This window comes from Trichomonascus vanleenenianus (assembly GCF_965637985.1).
Source record: "Trichomonascus vanleenenianus strain CLIB 3782 genome assembly, contig: TRVA0_001S, whole genome shotgun sequence".
Lineage (NCBI taxonomy): Eukaryota > Fungi > Ascomycota > Dipodascomycetes > Dipodascales > Trichomonascaceae > Blastobotrys > Blastobotrys vanleenenianus.
In genome coordinates, this window is record NW_027481886.1 from 693,458 (window position 1) to 717,729 (window position 24,272).

Here is a 24,272-nt window from a genome sequence, read left to right on the forward strand (position 1 = left end):
GGAAAAACAAAAAATTTTTTCACCCGTACAGCCGCACGTTGATAACCCCGTACAAGCGAGATCGATAATGTATGACGACGACAAAGGGTGAGATTTGATAGGTTAAAATGGATCAGGACCCGCCTGCAGGCACATGGAATAAGCCATGAATACGAATGCTCAAGTCAAGCGAAAATAAGAAGACAGGCGGTTTCTCGAGTATAGGAGGATCCTCCGAGGAAGATGAGGTAACCAATCAAACAGATCAACGAAAATGAGACTTGTTCGACATTGTCTGTAGATAACAAGCGAAAAGTACAATGGCAATTTTTCACCTCGATCCGAGGTACGGTAATGGCAAATGCGTCTCAAATTTGACACCTTTTTTATATCCATACCTTTAACCCATAATTCTCGACCAAGTACAGTTGTACGAACAAGCATACCTGCAATAGAACGCTTAACCTCTCTATTTGTGATTAAGCATACAGCTGTAGAGAACAATCATAACCAAACACAGCTGTAGTAGAATTCTCCGAACTACCAGTACAGCTGTAATAGAACTCTCCAAACTACCAGTACAGCTGTAATAGAACTCTCCAAACCACCAGTACAGCTGTAATAGAAGTAGATGTCAATACCGTCAGCTATAAGTAGCGATCTGTTCGAGATCAAAGAGACTCCCTTTGGCGGTCGCGGAGTGTATAGCACTGCTCCAATTGCCAAAGGGACCCCGCTCATGACCTGCGGGACGCCTTTCGCCTCCGTAGTTTTCAAGCCGTTCAAAAAGGAAGTGTGCGCCTTTTGCTATCGCTATGAGATCAACCGCACCTGGAAGATCCGCCTCGACCACCCTCCCACATCGACCAAGAAGGACCGCCAGAGAACATACGCCGGGGTCGTGTTCTGCTCTCCAGAATGCCGTGAGAGCTGGTCTCTCCACTACGATTCCGACGGGCTCCTCTCTCACTCGCTTGATCTTATCGAGAAGCATGTCAAGTGGGCCGATGAGGGCCACAACCGTGTAATTGCTAGTGATGGCATAGATTCAGCATGGGCTACAGCCTCAACCCTCAAGAAGGCCAAACCAGCTCACTTGGTCCTCGAGCCCGAGGAGTACGATACAGCCAGGCTTGTCGTCGAAGTAGTGGTGAACAAGTTTCGTGATGTGTCTACGATACAAGACTTTGAATGCCTCCAGTCCAATGAGCTCCAGCAGCTGTCCATCTTCCCCGAGCTGCTTGCTTCGCATATTGCCATATACCAATTCCTCCAGCAAGTTTTGCCGCAACAAGTCAAACCGTTTCTTACTACCCAGCTAGTCAGGGATACCGTGGGTAGAGAGGCGGGCAATGCATTCGGCATCTGGCAGCTACCTCTGACCATTGAAAGCGAGTGCCTGGGGTCTGCGATCTTCGCCCAAGGTTCATTCTTCAATCACTCGTGCGAGCCCAACGTGCTCAAGGAGCGTATAGGAAGCGCCATGCACTTCACAGCGCTGCGTGATATCGCTCCAGATGAGCAACTGTGCATATCTTATGGCATGTTTAAACAGCTCGACGTGACTAAGCGGATAGACGAACTGTTACGTCAATGGCATTTTGAATGCCGCTGCGACAAATGCGTAGCCGACTTGGCCGCTGGCGAGTGGGCCAAGCTCTAATTAGAAAAGTACTAACATGATATAGAACCATCCAGCAGTTACTTTATGGGGGGACCAGTCCCCCCAAACCCCCCTGGGGCTCCGCTACGCGGAGGTTTGGCCGTTACAGAAATTTGTTACAGTGTTACAAAAACGTTTGTTACCCCATCACCCAAGATCCCGTGTACCGGGGGTCTGGGGGCTGGCCCCCAGCTACGGGAGCTCGAGGGCTGGCCCTCGAATACACTGGCTAGTAATAATGGGGACCACTTCGCGGGGTCAATTGAACCCGAGGAGTATCCATGGAGGGACGCCTGGGGCGGAGGATTTAAGGAACAGAGTCAAAATCGATTACAAATTATACAGTCAGTCTATCAAGCAATAAATATGGGTATATACAAGCGGGAGAAAGGGAGGAGTCGTTAGTTGTAGAGGAAGCCGACGCCCATCATTTCCTTGGCCTTGCCCGACAGAAGACTCCGTCGGTTGAGGCCAGTCGCGGCGATGAGCGCCTGCTGGTAATACGCGTTCATAATGCTGCTGGGCCGCAGCTTGACGTTCTCGGACGCAATCGGGCCCGGGAGCGTCGAGAGAGCCGCCATGAAGCGGCTTTTTTTGATGTCGGCGGGAAGCGCCGCCTGGGTCGTCGAGTTCCGGTGTCGGTACCCGTACAACGGGATATCTCTTCGCGTGACCGGCTCGATGGCTAGAGGAGTGGCCGGTGTCGCTGGAGAAGAGCAAGAGGAAGAGTCGCCGTCACTGTCGGTGAGGCTCTCAGCAGCCGACTCGTAGTCCACAAAGTCGTCCAGCAACGGACCCACGTCCTGCGGCTGCCGCAAATCCTCTTCAAACGGTTTTGTCACGCCAATGTCGGGGATAGTCGTGGCTGGGACCGTTTCGCCCTGGGCCTTGCTATTGAGTAGCGAGAACGAGGTCGACTCGTCCTGCTTGTCAATCGGCCACCGCGGGCTGTTGGTGACGCTTTTCATAAACAGCTGGTCAAAGTCCGACAGGCCCGCGCCCAGATGCTCTTCGTCGGCCAGTAGCAACTCGGAGTCCTCGAGGAGATAGTCGTCCGACATGAAGCTCTCCTCGGCCGACTTGTACTCGCAGCTGTCGTCGGCGTCGACGTTGTCGGATCGGACAAATTCAAACCGGGGACGCTCTTCATCAATGTCGTCGTCAGAGAGTTCTTCGTCCTCTTCGTCATCGTCGAAGACCGCGACGTGGTGAGCCACCTCCTTGTCGTCGTCGGTCCGTGGGTGAATTCTCTGCCGTTTGATTGGTCGGCGCTCGGGCTCGACCACACTCGGATTGGTTCGGGCAGTGCCCCGGGGCGCAACATCAGCCAATGCCTTCACATTGGCCTCCTCTCCAGCATCCTCTGCAGTTCGTCGTTTCGCTGACCTCGTAAGCATCGGTGGCGGTTCGGGGTCGGTTGGTGGTGGTGGTTGGGGGTCGGTTAGTCAAAATCAGCGTCTCAGGGCGATAAAAAAAATCTGAAAAATACCTAGGAAGTGAAACAAAAAAAATGCCGGAACAACTCAGCTCCGTTCGTTCCACTTACACCCTGTTCTTGCCGACATTCCTGCATTATGTTGTACATGTCTTGTATTTTTCAATCTTTTTCGCATTGAATGATGCAGTTTATCGTCGTAAGCAAGCACATGTACAATTTGACTCCACAGCGGATAGAACTACGCTTACAGACTATATTTTCTGTTGCAATGCTTTAGCCCCTAGCTTCAAGAATGGAAGAGTCAAACGCTACAGCGACCTGCTTTAGCTGGTAATGCTTCTGGGCATAGTGAGAAGTACGCAGCAGTAAGATTATTGTTGAGTATTCCAAAAATTTGTAATTTGATTTCAAATATTGTATTGTGGATGCCTGAAATGAGGACGTCCGCGATTTGAGGCTCCGACAGCCTCATTTCGCATATCATAAATATGGTACATTGTAGGTCAAACATTTTAGCTTTACTGTTCATCTACAAATTATGGTATCTTTTAGGATTTCTGCTCTACCTAATGGTAGCGGAACATGGTTTACGAATTTTATTCCCCCGGTGATTACCTTCCACAATGTGACAGGGGATGTCCAAGAGCCTCAAGACGCACTTGGTGAATGCGTATGTCCTATCCCTGAACCCACTGAAGAACTCTCTGCATTATTGGAGAGGGAAAAGAGAAGAACAACCTTACGAAAGACGGGCAAACGAAGAAAAAGCGAGTCTGGACACCAGAAGATTAATGGCTATATTGCTTTTAAGTTGTATTATGGACACATTTTGCCGTCATTGCATCAAGTTCAGTTGGCAAGGGTATTGTCAAAAATCTGGGCAAATTATGACAATCAACTCGTATGGGACTATTACTCTGAGCAATACATGCGATTCGAAAGAAATGTCAGCTTTGTGAAATGGCTTCTAACTGTCCCAAAGTCGTCCCCACAGTCTTGCTTGATGAGTTCATCTACTGCAGCACTTTCGGCGGATTACTCTGACCAGCAAGTAGAGTTCATACCAATGTCCGATTTTTATCTCGCCCCCCGACATTGCGACGATAATATCGAATGGTTTAATTTTCTGGCGCCTAATTTTCTTGGTTTAATCCCAGGGACGGCGGCTGGACCTGTATTAGACACACATTGAGCGCTTCTGCCTTGAGGCGCAACAGTGTAGTTCTTCAAGTATGGGAAAGAGAAATAAATAGCGTAACTTCTAATGCTGGTAAACTTTGCTCTTGGTTTATGCTAACTTAGGAAAAAGGAGGTACAGTAGTGTGGGAGCAATTACGAACATTTTGCCAGTAACTTTTTCAATAGTATATCAAAGCTATCGTGGAGATTCTAAATACTGGTAACGTTAGTAGAACTGAATGGAGGTAAGTACACTACCGGAATCTCCGATGCTTCGCTTTCGGTTACCACCTGCTCCCTAGAGATTTAGGTCTGTAAAAGTGGTAGATCTGTATCAATTATCTACAGTAGTGCTAGTAGAGCTCCTTACAGTGAATAGTATAACGTCTTAATCAATCAACTATTCTTCCTCCTCGTCTTGATAATCAAATCTCCTGATTTCAAATAGTTTGTTTCTGGCCGCTTCTAGTTGTGACTCCAATCGCAAAACTTCCACTTGCTGCTCCATTGCAGCAGTTTTAAACTCATGAGGAGATAGCTTAGAGTAATCAACTCCTTCAGTGGCCTTGGCCCTCTCAGAGATAATCTCTTGGACCTTATTAACCAGCAAACGACAAGCTGACGTAACCTTTCTACTAGATTTCTCCAGATCATGTAGCCGAGTGGACATGAACTCTGCTTTCACTCGAGAGGCTGCTACGAGCTGTGCAGTAGCTGACGCAACCTCATTAGATGCCACAATTAGCTCTTCAGGATCATTCTTGCCGCTAAGCACGCCATCTGCAGTTTCAATCAAAATGTTCGTCGAAGTCGCCACAGCTTTTGCAGCAGAAATCAACCCCTCCGTCCACCTGTTGTGCTTCTTCAAGTATGCAGTCCTCGACTGGCTGCCACGACCTTGAGATACAATTTCTTCCTGCAAACTCGTTGCGGCCTTGATCAAACCAGATATGGCATTGGTGATTGCCAATGCTGCTTCCAGAATGGAATCGTGTACTTCAATATCAAATTTCCTGAGTGAAGCATCCTTATTCGCCAATAAAGAGTGTAGTTTGGAGTTGGCATTTTCAATAGCTTGCGCCACTTTCAAGAACTCGGTATCAACCAGCTCACCCAAATCTGATGCACTTTCCAAGCTCATTTTCGGTGCAAGTTTGCCCACTATGTCATTCAGTTGCTTCAACTTCTCTTTACTCGCATCTTCACATTGCTCTGTCAATGCAACCTTCTCATCATCATTTAACTCAGCGATGCTTTCAGAATACAAGCTTGAAAGAAAGACTCCTGCGGCATATGCTGATTCACGAGCGGCCTCAGATATTTCCTCAGACATCGCTTCGTCTTTCGCTAGTTTCGTGACGCCCTTTGACACTAACAAGACTTCAGATATCCCACTCGAAAACTGAAAAACGGCCCTAATCAAGTCGGAGTGGCTGTCGTCATGCTTTACAGTTATGAATGACTTAAACCTGCTTGAAAATTCAGCGACAGAGGCCATTGCCTTCTCAATGACAGAAAGCAGGTAGTTTGGGGAAAAGTTCCACCCGGTTGGCTTGACGCCTGATTCAAATTCGAATAAGGAGTTCTGGATCTGCTCATATCCTGATGCCAAAATTGCGTCCACGATAGAGTTGAACTTCTCAAGCTGGTCCAATAGTACAGTATCGATTTGCTCGTTCATTGCTGTCTCGGATTCGTCCTTGTCAATCTTAAGATTCCGGAATTCTTTCTCTAATTCATTGAAGGACGACTGAATAATATCCATCTCTTCTTCTTTATCCCGGAGGAGTTGTTCCAAGTGATCATTTGAAGCTCTTGATGATAGAGAATCGATAATTTTCTGCTTCGCTTTAACAGCTTGTTCAAGTTCTCCAATTTCACGATTGTGCCGAGACAAGAGCAAAGATAGGTCACTTCCCTTAGACTTCTCTGCATCGTCCAACTTTTCTTGAAGCAATCGTACTTCCCGTTCTAATTTCTCCATCTTCTCCTTATGGCCCCCATTTGCCCTGTCTAGGTCGAACCTTGCACGGTCTCTCTCCCGGATCAGATCGGCCAGCTCTATATTCTTAGCCTTAAGGTCCCTTTCGAGCTTCTCTCGCTTATCGATAGCTTCCTGTGCAGATGCTGCTTTCGACTGAACCTGCTTAAACTTCTGAAGCAAGTCAAGATGTTCTTGGCGTAACTGCGAATATAGTTTGGCCAATGCCTCGTACTTATTCTTCCACATCTTGACTTGTTCTTGAAGAGAACTGATCAAATCGTTTTTGGAACTCAGCTGTAGCTCGTTGTTCCTACCAACCTGAGCCAATTCATTTTCCAGTACCTTGACCTTGGCATCGTACTGTTCAAGCATTAATTGGCCCTGCTCATACTGACCCTTGAGAGCCAAAAGATCCCTTTCAAGCTGAGCAACTCGCCCTTCAGCCTGGCGCTGCAGTTGATCCCGCGCAAGTGCTTCCTGCGCTTGTCTTTGTTGCTCCATCTGAAGTCTCTGCTGTTCTTCGAATTCTCGCTGCATCTGCAATGCCTGTTCCTGCTGTTGCCGCAGCTCTGCTTCCCGCATAGCTTCCAACTGAGATTGTTGACTATCATATTCTTGCTGCGCATTTCCCCACCAATCATTCAATGGCTCTGGTGTACCCGATGAGCGGGCATTCTCAGCGGGGCTGTGCTCCTCACGTTCAGATGGTCGCTTTGGCAATGCAGGAGGTGCGTCGCTTCCTGGTTCGCCATATAAATTTGGCGGTTCTTTCGGAAGATTTGGAATGCTCACCAAGCTCGTTAAATATTTCAAGCTCGAACAGTCATAATAAAAATCCCTCAATCGTCGATACTGCGAATAATACCTCGTCCGTAGCGGTTCTAGAGCATCGTCGTCATTTGTCGACTGATGCAAGGCGCGAAGCATACTTGTGAGGAAGCGATAGATACCATAACTTTCGGCCACCATTGGCGTCAAGGAAGAGATCTTACATTCGTTGGTACGGCCATGATGTATTGTCGCGAACACAAGGCGCTGGAAATCATCAATGGCATCCTGTAGGTTCATCAATGCCACAATCGCTTCATATCCCTCATTAGGGTCATCAATAGTCCTCAACGAGACATACTCTTCATATTCAAATGTTCCATTAAAGGCCGGATAAGTGCGATGAAAGTCTAGCTTCTTCAAAAGAAGACGAACATATTCTTGGATAAGTTTTCCATAGCCATGCGCATTGAGACCGTCCCTTCCCAATGATTCTAGCCAATTGATATGCCCCTGTGCTTCCTTCAAAACAGCCATATGTCCTTCTTGCAAGACTTTGTGGACAGTTATTAAAGCCTTGAATACCTGTACCTCATCTCCGTGAATTGGTTGAAGCTTCATTCCATTCCAAAAAGCTCGCCCTGACCTCGAATCCCAGGTTTGCAAAATGCAAGCCCGAACATGTTTTCGCTTAGGGGCCGTCTCATCAGGACTAACCGCTTTCTTGATGTTTACACTTAAGTCTTGCTCACCTCTGGTGAGTGCACCAGAACCTAGACCAGACATCAATACAGACTACTTTGTCAGTAATTCCATACAGCTGCCTTTGTAACTTACCTTCTACCTTATAAGCTGGACGTAGGAATAGTCTGCAATTGTCGAAGTGAGATGGATGATTCTACGTGTGTCTTCCCTGAGCACCAATGAATTTATGGGAGAGGTGTGTAACGTGGCGCAAGCCTCCGCGTTCGCCCACCCCACAACACTACTGTATTTCGCTCTCCTTATTCTACACGGAGTTTACGGAACGGAACAGATTAATGTGTAGCCCAGAACCTTCTGTGTATGACGCTCTATAAAGACGACAGTCGGTAGCATAATTACATACAGAAAGATATACGCCTTTTATATAGCTAGGATTATAACTTTCTAAACTATCGCACTACGTATATCGATACAGCGGTTAGCATGACATTTCAGATTTCACTATACACTAGACACGGATTGGATATGTAATGAGGTAGTAGTACGTACGCACTTTTTGCTGTCCGTAATATGTGACATCCAAAATGGAAACACTGCTCATAGCTGCTATATAGCGTGGGGGCATACTCTTGTGCTTAAGTTTGTGTTGACTGTTCTGAAGTGAGTGTGATACACTATATACTTTAGAACCTGATAGACAGAAATGGATCTATTGTTTCGCTATGTACCAGTCAGAGCTAACTACTGTAGCGCACTAATTGTTGCTGGCGGGTGCGCGGGCTGCTTTGTCCCAATATAAGAGGGTGAAGTCACGAAAACTTCTCACCGCCCCACCAGCCTATTTTTTGCCACAAGACTTATTATTCGTTTCGTCTGATCGTTTTCAAGTTTTTATCGTTTTCAAAGTAGGAACAACTAGTTTATGTCTACTTCTATCGAGAATCTTAAGTCCTTTGGTAAGTATTATAAGTCTTATTTTTAGCGGTTTACTAATACTGGGGAAGATCCCTTCGCCGATACTGGTGACGACGATACACAAGCCACCAACTATATCCATATACGATGCCAGCAGCGTAATGGTAGGAAAACTATAACTACCGTTCAGGGTCTCCCTGTCGAGTACGACTTGAAGAGAATCCTTAAGACCTTGAAAAAGGATTTCGGCTGCAACGGTCACATCAACAAGGATGAGGAGCTTGGTGACATTTTGCAGTTCCAGGGTGATCAGCGCCAGAAGGTCATGGAATTTTTGACTACGGCTCTTGAGATTGACAAGAAGACCATTCAGGTGCATGGCTTTTAGTTTATTTTTTTTATCGCACGCTTCGTTTTGATGTATGAATGCTATTTTCTATAGGGAATATACCATGTTGAAGTCATAGATATATTCTCAGATAAGCCAACTAAGCGGCATGATCACGATGTCGTAATTGCGAACTGTTTTGAGGAAGGGTTTCGCTGTCATTATGTAGTACACTTTCATCAGCGGTGACAGCGTCGAATATCCCTACGGATTCAGAAATGCATCGGTCCTTAATTTCGTCACTCACATGGCATTTAGCCATTTCACCACCGCCGTTATTGTTCTGTGTTTTCGCAGTCTGAGAACACGTTTTCATCTCTTCAGATACAGGGATAGAAGGATATTGGAGGGTATCTCCTCCGTCGTTGTTTGGTTTTACATCGCCTCCATCGCAGTGTTCACTGCTTGGTGTCTTCCAAATTCCTCCTTTGTATAACTCTGAAGATACCTCGAAAAATGCAACATCGTCCATATGTGGCAATACAATGGAATCCCGTATAGCCTCTTTTAGTTTCCTTTCGATAGAATTTGTGATAACTGGGATAGCCACGGACCTAGAATTTATCGAGGGCAATATTTGTAGGGCAATGGTAGGCATACTTTCAAATCCATACCAAATCCGGCTCGACGGGGGCGCTTTAATCTTTATTACCAAACGGCCTTGAAGTTTTAGCAGCCTTATTGATAGCTCCAGGGGCAGATGCCGCGTCCTAATTGTGGATCCAAATTTGAATTCCAAATTTGCGCTAAGGCGAACACAAAATCCTCCCGAGTAGGTCAACATGCTGTCCAATATCAACGTGCCATCTTCTACCAATTCCTTCACTTGAATTTCGTTCCAATTCGGCAATACGCCGTCCAGACCGATCTCCTTAAGTTTTAAATCTGTTATAAAACCTGGAAGTTTCAACCGCTCAAGTTTTCTCTCGATTCTGGCTCTAATGAACCTGTTGAACTCGTCTGTCCCCTTTATGGCAAGGAATAATCGTCCAAGAAGTGCATTGTGCCATTGATATCTAGCCTCTGTATGCTGAAGTAAATCCAATAATGCAGTAACATCCTTATGATTCAGCTCCAAAACCTGAGCTACCAAAGATGGGTTAATATCATGAAGCCCCCTGGCATTGAACTCTCTGCTATGCAGCGCCGCAGATCGAATAAGGGCAAAATAAAAGTCCTCTTTATCAGAACAATTATTTATGTAGAGGTATATTGCATCCTTTGGGGTGTTATGCCGGTATTCTCTGAGGATAAAACGTCTATTCAGTTTTATCAGGCATATGCAACTCTTTTTCAGAAATAGCTCACCATTGGGGAAGTTAGGAGGCCAAAGAGTGATAAAATAGTTTGAAAGGACTATGACATGCCTTATATCACTCTCTGTTGCATCTGAGTAAAGATATAAATTCCCTTGGCTTCATAGTTAGTCAAGAAATCATCTGCATGCTGTACTTACCGAACAACTGCAAAGACCGTTACTCTTCCACTTGGAATATCAGCGCTCATCGATGTCCTTTTTTCGGATGCTAGATCAGGATTGGATGCCTTTACTGTACCATTAACAAGTTTAAAAAGTGAAGAATACGCGGTCTTATGCTTCGAGAACGTCTCATCAGATGATATCGAAGGCACTTTGCTTTCGTCATCTAAGAGCTCCTCCTCATAAGTTTCAGAAAGGGTGATCCATGTACCATAAGAATTATTTACCGAGTCCTTATAGCAAGTGTTATCAAGCGCTGGAACCGAATCTTCAATTCTGTTCCATTGAATAAAGGAACTCCTAATATAGAGCAATAGAACGAGAGCACACAGGACAATCGGAACAAAGGTAACACCTCCCAGGATATAGAATATCAGCGCTATGTGAAATTCCATATCTTAGTGGATGGAATCACATATACCTTGCAGCTACTGTACTGCTCTCGCAGTCGAATTTTGTTACCTTGAACCCACTGCTGCCACGTTCAGGTGGTGCGCTGTAGCAATTCTCCCAAGCCCCCAATAATGTGCCGTACCTTGATTTTCCAGTGCTGAAAATTACAGTGTCTTTATAAATCATGTTTCGCTGAAATTTTTTCTCCCCACTTGAATTCTTTCTAGTCGCTAAGTAAGGTAAGTTTTTTTTTCATTGACATATAATGGCTCGGTGATTATGATATAACCCAATTGTTCCTACTGAATGTCGTGTGAATGACAACATATTATTATCGTTTCAATCCCAGATGAGAGCTTGCTAAATATTTATTCTGTGCCGAGATTCGCTAACTATGTAGTCCCACTGAATTCTTCGTATGATGAATCACGACCGGGCGGACATATGAACCATTCTCATTGAGGGCAAATGTACAATTGCCTTGAATAGTTCTTTGATGAAAGGTCGTTCCTGACAAAGCGTGATAGGCGTATGTCAATACTAACTGTTGTAGTAATTGGCTCTCCTTCAAGCCTTGTTTTGGAATAATGGTAAGTATTCCACTTGTGTTCTCTGATGAGCTTTATTCACACTGTCTGAGATTATCGATGACGGTTCAAAAATACTGATTTAATGACTCTGAGAACTAAAATGTTCATTGAAAGGAATGTATTGGAGCTAACTTGATCCCAGGAGCAGTTTATGTAGATGAATCGTTTAATTACCTGTGATAGCTCAATTATAGTTTTTGTTTGAATTCAAGATGAGTGCGTAGCAACGTTAACAAACCCAACAAAAAGTTTTACCATATATACCTGTTAGAGACAGGTAATGGTACCTCCCAAAATCACACCCGTGTTGCTCGCACGGCATTATTTGTTAAGTTTTTTATAACTTAATCCACGCGTAAATTCAGGCACGACCAGGATATAGATATAGAGATCTACCGCAAGTAGCACAAGCTACCTACTGTATTACTGATGACTTATGCAAATAAGTAGCGCCTGGAGAACGGGTATAACTAGCAATATCGAGCTAACTGATACTTACTCAAATATATCCTTCTGAAATATGCCGTGACACGCGTGCTGAAATATGTTCTGTTAAGAAAAATAATTAAGATTTGGGAGATGCGATGTGAGCAACACGATGTGATTTTGAGATGTGCCCATTACCCGACACAACGTACTTCAACGGAATAAGGTATCACTATTATGGCGCAAAAATTGTAGTAATCAGAAGTTCTTTGGCGACGCGTCCTATGCCACAGCATAAGTCGATTCGGTTTTCATTTACGGGTCATTTAGAGAAAACTCAATGTTTAAGGCGATGAACCACAATCCTGGCACCGGCAGTGTTATTGAATACGGACCACCTTGCAATAAGATCAATGTACATTCAGTTCATTGAAGAGCGAAAACATTTCCAGCAGTGTCTCTCTCTCGTGTCTCAGATCTTTCATTGCTAGAACAATTCAGTTTCTGGTAATTTGATGCGCGGTCACCCATTTTATATACCGTACATATCACCTTTGGGATTTCCCGTATACAAAACAATTGTGCATCAGTGTAACAATTTCTCTCAAGCACTCTGCGTTGGATTTAGTGTCAATTGGACTTTGTAAGTACATACGTTACCAATACATGTAGTGCATAATGTTGCGCAATGTCGATCGTATTCCACGGGGAGGCATCTGTCAGCAACGCGAGTTACTGTCTGGTGGGCTATAAAACTTAGCTCGGGGATTCACTATTGTTCTACGCTGCCAACAAAGCTTCGCAATCCATCAGCTGATACGATAATATACCAAGCAAAATTCAAAGACCAAAGTACAACAATGTTATGAATTCCAGCTAATAAAAAAAAGCCAATCGAGGCCTTATATCAAAGAGGCAGTTGTACATACACTGATCGTAAAAATTAGTCTCTTTGCAGTGGTTTAAGCCGCTATCACTGCAAACATCCGCTAATATTTTGCTTTTTACATCTTATCAGGATCTACCCGGATATACATCATACGTTAACATCATTGCATCCATGTAATATCCTGAGGTGAATCTCATCAATACCGGTCGCAAATGTGCTGCGAGGGAATGTGGTTTGGTGTCGCATTGGCAATCGAATATGCTCGTGAAGGGTCAAGGATGCAACTATAATAATCTTGATTAAAGTTCGTTGTCTGAGGCGAAGGAGGGCTAATCAAAGTACATGAGGTGTCTACTAACTAAGGATGCTACTACTACGCAACAAAAATGGTACATGTAGAAGATCCCTGTAGGTTTAGTATGACATACCTGTACCCAGGAAAGCTACGGAAGTGCTACAAAAAGTCCAAATTTTTATCTATTGCAATTCCCCTGAATATCAGCACCAATGTCATAGATATGGGAGCGGGACCAACTTGCCAATTGTATAGAACAACGGAAACGATGCTGCTCTCGGTATCGCCATTAGATCTACCTGGTAACATGGCTGTATGCAGGTGCAGTGTACAAAAATAAAAAATTTATTAAAATGTCTTCAGAGATGAGATACCTGTAAAACGAATAGAAAAATTGAATGAGTTGAAAGGCTAAGTTTAATGTGTTCATTTGCCATTCAGGGAAGCATCATCTTGCTTCTGGACTGGCTCATTGGAGATCGAGGTGTTCTTATCGTCTCGCTTCTGGGCTGGTTCATCGGAGATTGAAGTGTCCTTTTCGTCTCGCTTCCAACCTGGCTCACCGTAGATAGGAAGGTCACCGCCCTTCGATCGCTTCCAGCCTGGTTCACCGTAGATGGGAAGGTCACCGCCCTTCGATCGCTTCCAGCCTGGTTCACCGTAGATGGGAAGGTCACCGCCCTTCGATCGCTTCCAGCCTGGTTCACCGTAGATGGGAAGGTCACCACCATTGGATCGCTTCCAGCCTGGCTCGCCGTAGATGGGAAGGTCACCACCATTGGATCGCTTCCAACCTGGCTCGCCGTAGATAGGTAGATCACCGCCCTTCGATCGCTTCCAACCTGGCTCACCGTAGATAGGCAGGTCACCGCCGTTCGATCGCTTCCAACCTGGCTCACCGTAGATAGGTAGGTCACCGCCCTTCGATCGCTTCCAGCCTGGCTCGCCGTAGATGGGAAGGTCACCACCATTGGATCGCTTCCAACCTGGCTCGCCGTAGATGGGAAGGTCACCGCCCTTCGATCGCTTCCAGCCTGGTTCACCGTAGATGGGAAGGTCACCACCATTGGATCGCTTCCAGCCTGGCTCGCCGTAGATGGGAAGGTCACCACCATTGGATCGCTTCCAACCTGGCTCGCCGTAGATTGGAAGGTCACCGCCTTTCGTTGGCGCTCCGGAAGCACCTAGGAGGATGGTTGCAATGACTGCGACGGTAGAAAGTGAAAACTTCATATCGATTGAATAACAATTGGTAATAGAGGAATTGAGATCGCTGAGGAGAGGATACACCAGAAAACAAGAGAAAATTGACCTCTATTTATATTTTTTTACTCTGTATATTTAGTACGTCCAAAAGGCTCGTGAGGGGTTGTGAATGGTCCTCATTTGAAATGAGGATTGAAGCTGCAGAGAGAGCACCTCATGAGACGGAAGCAGCCCCTCCTACCCACTACAGCACCTATTAAAGCTACTAAAGGATTAATTCGGTATGTTAGCAGTACTCCGAAATGAAAATTCGAGTACCAATACAGCTGTATTGACAGCTATCATTCATCTTCGTTTCTATGGGGTACGAAGGTTCGAATTTGTATTCAATGTGTCTACTGTAGTTAGAACTGAATCACCACCTATAGCAAGTGCTTGCATGTTTTCACTCTTGGGGCAGCAAGATGATGCGGGAATTGCATTTTGTTTCGGCATACATGCGTATACCTAGTTGCAGATCAGAGCAGGTAAAGAAATGAACTCTTCTTTACAATCCCACTCAATGGTACTACAAATTCCATAGTTGTAACAATTCTAAAGATATTTTTGATTTTCTATACTAGCTGCCACTTAGAATGAATAGGGCTAATTAGCTTGCTTAGATGTGTGGTACGTATGTACATTGTACATGAGGATATGTACTACGGTGATAATTCATGCACTATGTTGCCCTATTTGACTCAAAAAGATGAACAGCAGATGTGCCGACGTTTGCAAATACAGAAGGCATCTCTAGATTCTGATACAGTAGCGATAGGTTATTTTTTTTTCCACCGTAGCTAGAACGTAAATTTTCACGGAAAGTTTCTAGCTTATAGATGCCCTAAAATGGAACTTATACTAATGTAATGTCAGATACCGTTTGTACCGGTATTTCTATCCTGTGTCTTTTACTGAAGAGAAAAGGCCCCTGAATTGTGTGTGGAGGGAAATGCCGAAGTGTTGATCCCATTTCTTTTTGAACTACAGTTGCGTTTCGCACTTCGACGTTGGCGCTCCACAATGACGCATGCTCCCTATTTGTGCATAACTGATGGGCAACTCTGAGGGCAATGGAATCGGAACAAGACGACAACTCAATCCGACCAACTTTTGCGTCGCGTACTAAGCCAGAATCGCAAGGGTCAACCACTTTAGATCGCTTAATACTCAGACTATCTCATTGTTTCCGGTCGCCCCGCTGTTCGCATTTGACAGATTGTTGTCATCATGGTGTTCGTCGTGTCTCGTAGATTATTGATGGAATTACAATTTTGTAATTCGTCATGGTATAGAGCAGCATCCGCCGCCACTACCGCAGATCAATGGCAACGCCCCTTCCCTAGTACCTAGTGGCAACCCCTTTGGCCATCAATGAGATCTGGTCTACCGGAACATCCTGAGCAAAATCGTACATAAGGATAATTCGATAACTTCCAATGTCATCTCGGCCATTAATTTGTCAATGGGATGACCCCTGATAAAAAGTGACCACAATTCTCAACAATTTGAGCAATGGGAGAATCCCATCACCTGTTCCATGCCGCCTCTCAGGAGCTTCGTTTAAAAAAGCCCTTTCGGTACTAGATACAGCTCCAACTTACTACGCTCCTTCAACACGAAAACACAAATTATCATATGGGACGTCGTCTGTGTTTTCCTCTTCACCGCCGGGTTATCATCGGCAGATTGCTGAAAAATGTTAATCTTCTGAACACGATTTAGAAATGCGTATTATGGTAAGTGGACCAAGTTACATTTGCTGCGAACACGCTTGTTCATTGTTTTCCCTTCCATACAACTGCTGCTGTTGAGCACTCTTCCACCAAGTTAAGCCAGCACTATTGGTAATTATACTTTTTCTCGTCCTAACATGACATAAAAACGTAATATCGTTAATTTCCAGATCGAAGCTTTAATATTCTTCATCTCTGTCAACCCAATTGTTTCTTCAGGTAAACATTCAGGTTAAGACACTTCATACCCGAAACACTTACTATATCTAACAAATGAATATATTTAATCTTGGCACTTATGTTATGATCTGAGGCACGCAATGTTTCCTGTTGCTCAATGGCGGGTCTATGCTGTATCTTGCCATATATATTGGCCGTAGAGCTACTGGTATTGAAAAGGATCATAAATCACTACAACCGAAACTAGATATTTGTCATAATCTAGAATGACCAGGCCGCTATTACTACGCAATAAAGAGGTTGTGGTATTTCCATCACTCAAGTTTACGTAACAACTATTGGAGATTGCCAAAAGCTCTGTGCGAGCCTACCTGCTGATTTCGTGGCACATTTACTCCATTGCGGAAATAGAGCATTCTCAAATGTACTATTAAATCTTGTCACGTGACTGTGACTGTGTTTAATTTTTCTGGTTTACGGCAGCAAAATTTTTCGGCCCTGCTGCAGGCGCGCGATACTTTTCCCAACTCACCTCCCCGTCTGAATATCGACACTTTTCACTAGCTCCAAAGACGACAACGGTAGGCGAAAATGGGTAAGAGGTATGTTGCAAGTGTTTTGTAAGACGAGCTCTTGTTTTCTAACGTGATAGTCACGGTTTGAGATCGCGAACGCGATACATGTTCTCTCGGGACTTCCGAAAGCATGGAATTATCCACATGTCTACCTATCTCCAGACCTACAAGGTTGGTGATATTGTTGACATTGTGTAAGTATTCTGACATATTTTTTTCATCAGAGCAAGTGTTTTCTAACCGGAGTAGTCCAAACGCTGCCGCTAAGTCTCTTCCATACAAGTGGTATGTCGGCCGAACTGGTGTCGTTTTTGATGTGACCAAGACCTCTGTTGGTGTTATCATCTACAAGCCAGTTGGCAACCGATACATCGAGAAGCGACTTCATATCCGAATTGAGCACGTCCGACACTCTAAGTGCCGACAGGAGTTCTTGAACCGTGTTAAGGAGAACGCCCGATTGCGACAGGAGGCTAAGGCTAAGGGTGAGACTGTCCAGCTTAAGCGACAGCCAGCCAAGCCACGAGAGGCTCGAACTGTTGCTCTCTCTTCCAACCTGCCAGAAACTGTGACCCCTATTCCATACGAGACTTACATCTAAAAAGGGTTGTGTAATATTGATAATCTATTACTTGGAATTGTATTTTATTTTGTATTTGCCTTAAATTTCAATGTGATTTGAGATGCACATAAGGCCATCTTTAGTTGTGTAAATGGATGATGCCCGCGGATCTCCCAATACGTTTCCGATAAAAAATTTATGATAGGAATAATTTTTTAATGGTGACTATAATAGACGGCTAGATGACAATACGCAGTCCTCCTGTAGTCGAGGACTTTGCAAGTGACGAGAATGCCGCCTCGTCACCGGTAGTACCAACAGTACCTCATAGAAGTCGGCCGGATATAGAATCGGCAAAGGTTAGTCCATGGTTACACTTTGTCGCTGGAGGTGCTGGAGGTATGGCAGGTGCCCTCTTTACCTGTCCTCTAGACGTCGTTAAAACAAGATTACAAAGTGACCTTTATGAACGAAACATGAAAGGAAGGAGCAGCGGTCTTTTTAGAGGTGCAGTTGGTCATTTTACTGATACGATGGTTATTATTCGAAACTTATACAAGTTGGAAGGCCCTCGATCGCTGTTTAAGGGACTGGGTCCTAACCTTGTTGGAGTTATACCAGCCAGATCTATCAACTTTTTCACATATGGCATTGGGAAAGACTTCATTTCTACTAAGTTCAATAATAAAGAGGAAGCTACCTGGGTTCACCTACTTGCTGCTGCCAACGCTGGTATCGTGACCTCTACAGCTACGAATCCAATTTGGCTGGTCAAGACTAGACTCCAACTCGATAAATCTGCAAAATCTGACAACATGAGGAAGTATAAGAACAGCTGGGATTGTATTACGAAAGTGGTCAAGAAAGAAGGCATCAGAGGACTGTATAAAGGTTTATCAGCATCTTATCTGGGAGTGGTTGAAAGCTCACTTCAATGGGTTTTATATGAGCGCATGAAGAGCTTCATATTAAGGCGAGATGCGAAAAGGATAAGGCACGACGAACCATCCAGATTAGATTTTTTTTTCAATTGGTGTGCGACGTCAGGATCTGCAGGACTGGCCAAACTAACTGCATCATTAATCACTTACCCTCATGAAGTGATTAGAACACGGCTGCGTCAGGCACCTATGGAATCTGGTGGTCCAAAATACACAGGGCTAGTTCAGTGCTTTAAGCTGGTACTCAAAGAGGAAGGCTTTCTGTCTATGTATGGTGGGCTGACCCCTCATCTGTTGCGAACAGTACCGAATAGCATCATTATGTTTGGAACGTGGGAGCTGATTATAAAATTGTGCTCATGATTGTAAATAGCAAATATTTATTACAGTGTAAATAGAACTTCATTGCAAAGATAAATTGACATTAATTTGAAGGATGTATAAATCTCTGTCGCAACTTCATAGCTCGTTCAACATCAGCTACTGCGCCAATTTCATCATAGCCTATTGTAAATACTTGTTAGCACAGACATACACCATACAGCAACACGTGATTCTCAACTTACATCTCATTGCAGCGACCGCGTGTTCTTGTGACAAGCCTCTTTCTCGCTGAAAATTAGACTGCTTAGTCTGGTGTATTTTTCCATATCGTGCGATGCTAAGTTGATAATAAGCATTGCCTAAGTTGGCTTTATCACCAGACTCAATAATTCGTGGAAGCGCAGCATCGAGAATACGAAAAGAATTTTCGAATTGGCCCGTTACATTCAAAGAATGTGCAAATACTGTAAGATACTCCAATGCCAATGAATAATATCCTTTCTTCTCTGACATAAAATAGCCTTTCACAATAGCAGTAAAGACGCGCGAGGGACGGTTCAAATGCTAATCATGTTAGTGCTGCTCCATAAATTGAAAGGTTCACTTACACATTGTAACTGGCAGCGCAAGAGTTTGAATCTCAAGTGGAAAATGCTCAACGCATCAGCTTCCTCCTTTTCGGATAATGCTTGCTCGATTAGTCTAGCAGCTTCGACATAATTACCGTTAGACATATTGCTTTGGATAGCATGGTAAATAATTTCCTGCTGGGTATCGAATTCCGTTATTGGAAAGGCAGAGAGGGTGCTGAGGTACTGCTTAGAACGCTGAAAGCCTTGGTCTCGTATGCATTTTCCTAGGCCCAACAGTTGGTAAAATGGAAGCCAGCTTCTTTGGAATAAAGCAACTTGGTCTATTTGCGGTTTCATGTCTTTCATTTGTGCGATTATTAGTTCCAATGACAGCTTTTTTTGCCACTAAATATGTTAGATCAGACGAGCAAATTCTTGTATACATACATACCCTTTTGCTCTGTCGAATGGAGGTAGTATACTTCGATATCTCTTGACTTTGCGAAGAATTCGTGGAATGAGACATCCTATAATAAAGGTCATTCAATGTCATAAGGCCACACCGTTCCCATGCAACTGACTGAACATAATACAAAGTCGTTGTTACACTGCAGGCAGGTTGAAAGCAAATAACAAAAGCTTTCAACAAGCTTTCAAAGAGGGAAGTTATTGTACCGCTCTAGACGATGAGTTAGTTCATGATTTTCAAAGCTTAGACACTCACCCTTTCTGGTAGTAATAGAATCTCGGATTCCAAGGCTGCTGAATTCTCGGAGAGCTCCAAATGATCTCGACGAAATGAATTCAGAAAGTCATTAACTGAAGAGCTGTCCTCTGATTTCAACCGCGGATGTATTTTCAAAAAGATCTTTAACCAGGAGATAATTTGAATGAGACAGTTTGTATCCGTATTTTCTCTTGAAACAGCGATTGATTCTCTTGCTGCTTTGATCGATTCAGCACCTTCTCCAAATTCAGAGTGGATTATTGCAAGTGCAAAGAGAGCATATTGATAATGAGTTCGTCCTTTGCTGTCAATCATGTAGTCGTAAAATCTGTGGAGAAACTCAAATGCTAGCTCGTATTCCCGGTTTTGACAAGCATCAAGATACTTCAAAAAATAACCCGTGGCTGGAAGCTTTTGCTGCCTTGCCAATATATCCTCCAGCATTTCTTTCGTCTCATCTGACAGACAATAGCCAGATCTCTCCATTTCGCGCATTTGATGGTCCAGAATATTTTCCAGATTAGACAGAGATATTGCCTTTCCAGAGGCTGCAGGTGCGGATCTTCCCATCTGCACATCAATAGCTTGTTGACGGAACTCGAGATACAGCTCAGAGAGTGCAGTTGCCTGATCGAAATTCATGTACTCCAAAGCCAATTTGCTCTTGCAGAAAAAACCACCGAGGATGGAAGACTTTCTCACTCTCATGACATTCTCTTTCAGCTCATTTACGATTTTCCCTTCAGGAAGTAGATAATTATCGATCTTGGATGCGAAGTGCAGTAAATCGTCCAACGAGCGAATGGCAATAATTCGATCAAGAACCAGCTCGAGCAATGGCGTACCCGCCATCATGCTTTTCGTATTCCGTAGTAGGCTTAGGATTGCCTCAACGCTACATTCATCAATGCAGTTAACGCTTTCGGATTGGTTAAAGGCGTCAATGTGCTTAATAACCTCTACTATCAGCTTCACTTCCTCCCTTTTGTCCACAGCTCTCTCGCAATAGATCATGCATATTATGAGCAATGATATCTTAAATGGAGTTAAGAAGCCTAAAAGAAGGCGCCATTCTTTCGCTTCCTTCAGTTGATCCATCATCCCTCACTAAGACGTGAACAGTGAGGTCCTACTAAATACAATCCCGATCGCGGGCGCAGCAACGCCTACTTAACGGTCGGGAAAAGGGCTCACGGCGGAGGTAAACGTACGAATAAGTAGTCAAAAACAATGCTTTTAAATGAGTTTCTCCCTTACAGCTTATTTTTCCTTTTAATAGCTAAGAAATTATGTTACACACGTAAACAGTGAGTTTCAATTATTTACTCTTCGTCTTCTTCAGCACCCTCGTCACCCTCTGCAGCCTTGTTCTGGTTTCGTCGCTTAACACGGCCTGGTCGGCCACCGCCGTATGGAGAAGTGAGAGCAAAGTCAATGTGCTTCTGGGAGTCCAGTCGGACCAAGAAAGATGGAACGTTCACAATCTGCTTACCAACTCGGATGTGTCGCTGAGTAATAAGAACTCGAGCATGGTGGATGGACTTAGCCAAGCCAAGCTTGAAGACCTGGGTCTGGAGTCGTCGCTCCAAGAAATCCTCGATTCGAAGAGCAAGGACATAATCGAGCTTCATCTTGTTCTCATCCAGGACACCGACTCGAACCAATCGTCGAATAAGAGCGTTACCCTCAAAAAGTCGTTTTGGATCCTTCTCATCTCGGGTCAAAAGGTCTCGTGCAGCTCGTCGAATCTTAGATAGCTGGAAGGCAATTCTGTAGATCTCTCGCTTGTTCTTCAGGCCATACTCGCCCGCAAGCTTGAGCTCAGCGTCCAATCGAGGGGTGTCATAGACTCGAGTTGGCACAGAGTAAGTCTTAGAATAGTTTCTAGGAGCGGCTAAACCCAGTTAGAACGATCACGAGCAAATAGTTATTGATTGAGTATCGAAATACTAAGATAGCAGCACTATCGATAACTTACATGGCATGGCTTTATCCTTTCACTGTCGTGTCGAGCTTGACGATTCAAAGATGAAGGTGTACAAATTTTATGACAACCTGAAGTTTTTTTCCCAACTGCAGCATCTGTTTTTCGGCGTAAATTGGATACTGAAAATTGTGACTGCTTACTTATAATGGGGCAAGGGAGATCAATCCGCCTGTGCTTGCGCAAGCGAACACTGTATAACTCAGGACGCCAACTAAATTCGTATAATCCACGAGATTGATTTATATAGCGCGCGAATACAGGCGGGGAAACTCCAACAATTGTAGCTGAAGTTATGGATGGATAAACGCATCGGAACTTTACTGGTGTTCAATTCTTTCATACAGAAATGGATAGATTCTATAGCAACTAGCATCCAATTACTTCCTTTCTCTCCGACGTTTGTTAGTAAACCTATTTGTTAGCAGCATTTCCTTTACAAACATTACCATACCATTGTTTAACTTGTGGGATTGACAACTTAGTTCGATGTGAGAGAGTTTCTGCGTCACCTTCTTTAAGGTATTTTCCGCGCACAATGTACCTAAGGAATTAGTAAACAAATGGTCACCACACATAGAACTTACCACTCCGTTAAGATTTTCGTCTGCAGCTGCTTAGTCTCTCCTTCTTCTTGACGGACTTGGCCTTCAATTCTCTTATAATTTGAAAATACCTCTTCTTTCCGATCATGGGTGCGGGGATGTCGATGGCGACGATGATGTATGTTACGGAGCCTAGTGTTGGCATTTGTACGGAGATAAGCTGATCTAGCAGCCATCACAATTGGATACCGTAGCATCATAATCTCGCGTTGGATTTGAAATCTTGCAATAGAATACTCCTTCTTCAATTCGTTTTTTGATTTGGAATAGGGATTGCTTAGCATATGTGCACGATGTAGAGCGGCGTCAACTTGATTGTGCCAAATATCATACACACCACTTAGATCCCTGTAAGATGTGTCGCTTGCCAGTGCAAGATAACTACTCCTAAGCATAGAAACAATATGTCGAGTTGTCGTTCGTATTAATGCGATAGATTCCTGATGTGTGATTGATGCTCTATGCGCAACATTAACGGGTTGAACGTCGTCTTTGGAGTAGTCTTCAAATTCATTATCTGGTCTATCGCTCATTCTGGCTAAGCTACAAAACTGAAATACCAGGGAGAATTGAATAGTTTAAAATTCCAAAATTTCCGTAGGGGTGTGCTGATTTTCGCTTTCGCCAAATGAGGATTTTCCTACATGCATGCCGCAGTAGCGATATTTGCGGATAACTTCCACATTAGGCTTGCAATGCAATTTCGTGAATCATAACCATTGTGACTAAGCTGGTTAGCATGATACTATTCGATATCACTGTACTTGCCTTATCCCATTGTGGATCTTGAATAAAAGCACACAGCACCTTTGAGCCTGTTTGAAGTAATGGATGTCCCGCAACACTGCCGCAGTTAGCAATCGGCCCCTACAATATCAACGCGTCTTACATTTGTAGAAAATGCTCCAGCCCATCTCTTCTATGTTCGATAACGTCGTCACTAAATCGGTTAGTGAACACCTTTCCAGGTAGTGGAGGGATTGTCACTCTGGTACTCTCACGCTCCAGAATCTCCCTGAAAGCTTCGAAATCACTATATCTCCGTCTAACAGATGATTGCTTCAGTTTGAAAGCAGGGATATTCGTCTACAATAAGGTTAGATAAGGATTGCACATCAGCATACGATAAGCTTACTCTGCAAAGAATTTCGTAGTCAGTGTACATCTTTCGAGCCACACCTAGCACCAAGTTAGCAATGATATTTGTATGCCGAAGATTTAGCAGCATTCATACCGTGGGTCTGTGGGTTCCGAACCTGAATAATTGTTGTTAGTAACAGGAGTAGATTTAGGGGTTAGCATACTTCTATCTCCAAGAAGTTTTCTGGTTCGCCATAAATTTCATCGAAAGTCTGTTGCTTGAACTGTGGGCGCGATTCAAATCTATTGGCTGCAGGGAAAGCCGAAATTGAGGAACCAGGCATGTTGCTTCCGGAGGCCATTTGATGATTTTGAACTCGTCTACACTTTGGATATGGGATGGCTAGACGCTGGGAAGCCGTTTAGTGATATTGGGAGCATCTGTAGCACCACAGTGGCACTGTCCCAAACACATTACGCACCATGTACTCCACACAGTAGCCCGGCGTAGAGCTCCAATAGCGTTCCATGATAATATATCTAGGTACTTCTTAGACGTTACAAATGGTAATATTCTTGAACCCTCGGAAACCCCTGAGTTGATACCAGATTCAATTACAATATGCTATAAGTTCCACCTCAGTTTATT

General features: G+C 44.2%; 13 protein-coding genes and 2 non-coding genes across 19 annotated transcripts; 6 read left to right on the forward strand and 9 right to left on the reverse strand.

Annotated features, from left to right (window-relative positions):
- Positions 1 to 610: 610 nt before the first annotated feature.
- SET6 (Set6p) lies at positions 611 to 1,642 on the forward strand (the record flags this gene model as incomplete). Its single annotated transcript, XM_076681994.1, has 1 exon — positions 611 to 1,642. The coding sequence occupies one exon, from the start codon at positions 611 to 613 to the stop codon at positions 1,640 to 1,642; it is 1,032 nt and encodes a 343-aa protein (XP_076543951.1).
- A 401-nt stretch (positions 1,643 to 2,043) lies between these two features.
- On the reverse strand, positions 2,044 to 3,039 carry TRVA0_001S07514 (uncharacterized protein; the record flags this gene model as incomplete). Its single annotated transcript, XM_076681995.1, has 1 exon — positions 2,044 to 3,039. One exon carries the CDS (start codon positions 3,037 to 3,039, stop codon positions 2,044 to 2,046), a length of 996 nt encoding a protein of 331 aa, XP_076543952.1.
- Positions 3,040 to 3,618: 579 nt separating this feature from the next.
- MTAL1 (transcriptional factor Matalpha1) lies at positions 3,619 to 4,272 on the forward strand (the record flags this gene model as incomplete). The annotated part of the gene is made up of 1 exon (XM_076681996.1): positions 3,619 to 4,272. One exon carries the CDS (start codon positions 3,619 to 3,621, stop codon positions 4,270 to 4,272), a length of 654 nt encoding a protein of 217 aa, XP_076543953.1.
- A 387-nt stretch (positions 4,273 to 4,659) lies between these two features.
- SLA2 (Sla2p) lies at positions 4,660 to 7,923 on the reverse strand (the record flags this gene model as incomplete). Its single annotated transcript, XM_076681997.1, has 2 exons — positions 7,849 to 7,923; positions 4,660 to 7,806 (listed from the first exon to the last, which is right to left on the reverse strand). The coding sequence occupies exon 2, from the start codon at positions 7,795 to 7,797 to the stop codon at positions 4,660 to 4,662; it is 3,138 nt and encodes a 1,045-aa protein (XP_076543954.1). The 5' UTR covers positions 7,798 to 7,806; positions 7,849 to 7,923.
- A 715-nt stretch (positions 7,924 to 8,638) lies between these two features.
- On the forward strand, positions 8,639 to 9,019 carry SUI1 (translation initiation factor eIF1; the record flags this gene model as incomplete). Its single annotated transcript, XM_076681998.1, has 2 exons — positions 8,639 to 8,672; positions 8,721 to 9,019. The coding sequence occupies 2 exons, from the start codon at positions 8,639 to 8,641 to the stop codon at positions 9,017 to 9,019; spliced, it is 333 nt and encodes a 110-aa protein (XP_076543955.1).
- Positions 9,020 to 9,119: 100 nt separating this feature from the next.
- Positions 9,120 to 10,894, reverse strand: NVJ2 (the record flags this gene model as incomplete). 2 transcript variants are annotated; one of them, XM_076681999.1, is made up of 2 exons in its annotated part: positions 9,120 to 10,434; positions 10,476 to 10,894. In XM_076681999.1, 2 exons carry the CDS (start codon positions 10,892 to 10,894, stop codon positions 9,120 to 9,122), a joined length of 1,734 nt encoding a protein of 577 aa, XP_076543956.1. The 2 variants fall into 2 exon arrangements, with proteins under 2 accessions (XP_076543956.1, XP_076543957.1); XM_076682000.1 differs by having other exon boundaries at positions 10,393 to 10,429.
- Positions 10,895 to 11,109: 215 nt separating this feature from the next.
- Positions 11,110 to 11,703, forward strand: TRVA0_001S07624. Of its 4 annotated transcripts, none has more exons than XR_013062051.1 (3): positions 11,110 to 11,131; positions 11,293 to 11,482; positions 11,628 to 11,703. It is a non-coding gene; the product is annotated as an uncharacterized misc_RNA (transcript). The 4 variants fall into 4 exon arrangements; XR_013062052.1 differs by having other exon boundaries at positions 11,110 to 11,126; XR_013062053.1 differs by having other exon boundaries at positions 11,110 to 11,126; positions 11,420 to 11,482.
- Positions 11,704 to 13,518: 1,815 nt separating this feature from the next.
- TRVA0_001S07646 (putative alpha-factor mating pheromone) lies at positions 13,519 to 14,325 on the reverse strand (the record flags this gene model as incomplete). Its single annotated transcript, XM_076682001.1, has 1 exon — positions 13,519 to 14,325. One exon carries the CDS (start codon positions 14,323 to 14,325, stop codon positions 13,519 to 13,521), a length of 807 nt encoding a protein of 268 aa, XP_076543958.1.
- A 1,603-nt stretch (positions 14,326 to 15,928) lies between these two features.
- On the reverse strand, positions 15,929 to 16,567 carry TRVA0_001S07668. Its single transcript, XR_013062055.1, has 3 exons — positions 16,335 to 16,567; positions 16,095 to 16,205; positions 15,929 to 16,029 (listed from the first exon to the last, which is right to left on the reverse strand). It is a non-coding gene; the product is annotated as an uncharacterized misc_RNA (transcript).
- Positions 16,568 to 16,844: 277 nt separating this feature from the next.
- Positions 16,845 to 17,429, forward strand: RPL21B (large ribosomal subunit protein eL21B; the record flags this gene model as incomplete). Its single annotated transcript, XM_076682002.1, has 3 exons — positions 16,845 to 16,855; positions 16,906 to 17,022; positions 17,078 to 17,429. 3 exons carry the CDS (start codon positions 16,845 to 16,847, stop codon positions 17,427 to 17,429), a joined length of 480 nt encoding a protein of 159 aa, XP_076543959.1.
- Positions 17,430 to 17,632: 203 nt separating this feature from the next.
- Positions 17,633 to 18,694, forward strand: RIM2 (Rim2p; the record flags this gene model as incomplete). The annotated part of the gene is made up of 1 exon (XM_076682003.1): positions 17,633 to 18,694. One exon carries the CDS (start codon positions 17,633 to 17,635, stop codon positions 18,692 to 18,694), a length of 1,062 nt encoding a protein of 353 aa, XP_076543960.1.
- A 61-nt stretch (positions 18,695 to 18,755) lies between these two features.
- On the reverse strand, positions 18,756 to 21,055 carry APC5 (anaphase promoting complex subunit 5; the record flags this gene model as incomplete). Its single annotated transcript, XM_076682004.1, has 5 exons — positions 18,756 to 18,835; positions 18,898 to 19,219; positions 19,264 to 19,632; positions 19,679 to 19,906; positions 19,952 to 21,055. 5 exons carry the CDS (start codon positions 21,053 to 21,055, stop codon positions 18,756 to 18,758), a joined length of 2,103 nt encoding a protein of 700 aa, XP_076543961.1.
- Positions 21,056 to 21,276: 221 nt separating this feature from the next.
- On the reverse strand, positions 21,277 to 21,939 carry RPS9B (40S ribosomal protein uS4 RPS9B; the record flags this gene model as incomplete). The annotated part of the gene is made up of 2 exons (XM_076682005.1): positions 21,277 to 21,848; positions 21,933 to 21,939. The coding sequence occupies 2 exons, from the start codon at positions 21,937 to 21,939 to the stop codon at positions 21,277 to 21,279; spliced, it is 579 nt and encodes a 192-aa protein (XP_076543962.1).
- Positions 21,940 to 22,318: 379 nt separating this feature from the next.
- On the reverse strand, positions 22,319 to 23,076 carry TRVA0_001S07778 (homeobox domain-containing protein; the record flags this gene model as incomplete). The annotated part of the gene is made up of 3 exons (XM_076682006.1): positions 22,319 to 22,352; positions 22,393 to 22,482; positions 22,526 to 23,076. The coding sequence occupies 3 exons, from the start codon at positions 23,074 to 23,076 to the stop codon at positions 22,319 to 22,321; spliced, it is 675 nt and encodes a 224-aa protein (XP_076543963.1).
- Positions 23,077 to 23,253: 177 nt separating this feature from the next.
- Positions 23,254 to 23,985, reverse strand: SNX3 (Snx3p; the record flags this gene model as incomplete). The annotated part of the gene is made up of 6 exons (XM_076682007.1): positions 23,254 to 23,268; positions 23,312 to 23,387; positions 23,433 to 23,629; positions 23,679 to 23,722; positions 23,778 to 23,799; positions 23,848 to 23,985. 6 exons carry the CDS (start codon positions 23,983 to 23,985, stop codon positions 23,254 to 23,256), a joined length of 492 nt encoding a protein of 163 aa, XP_076543964.1.
- Between the last annotated feature and the right edge of the window lie 287 nt (positions 23,986 to 24,272).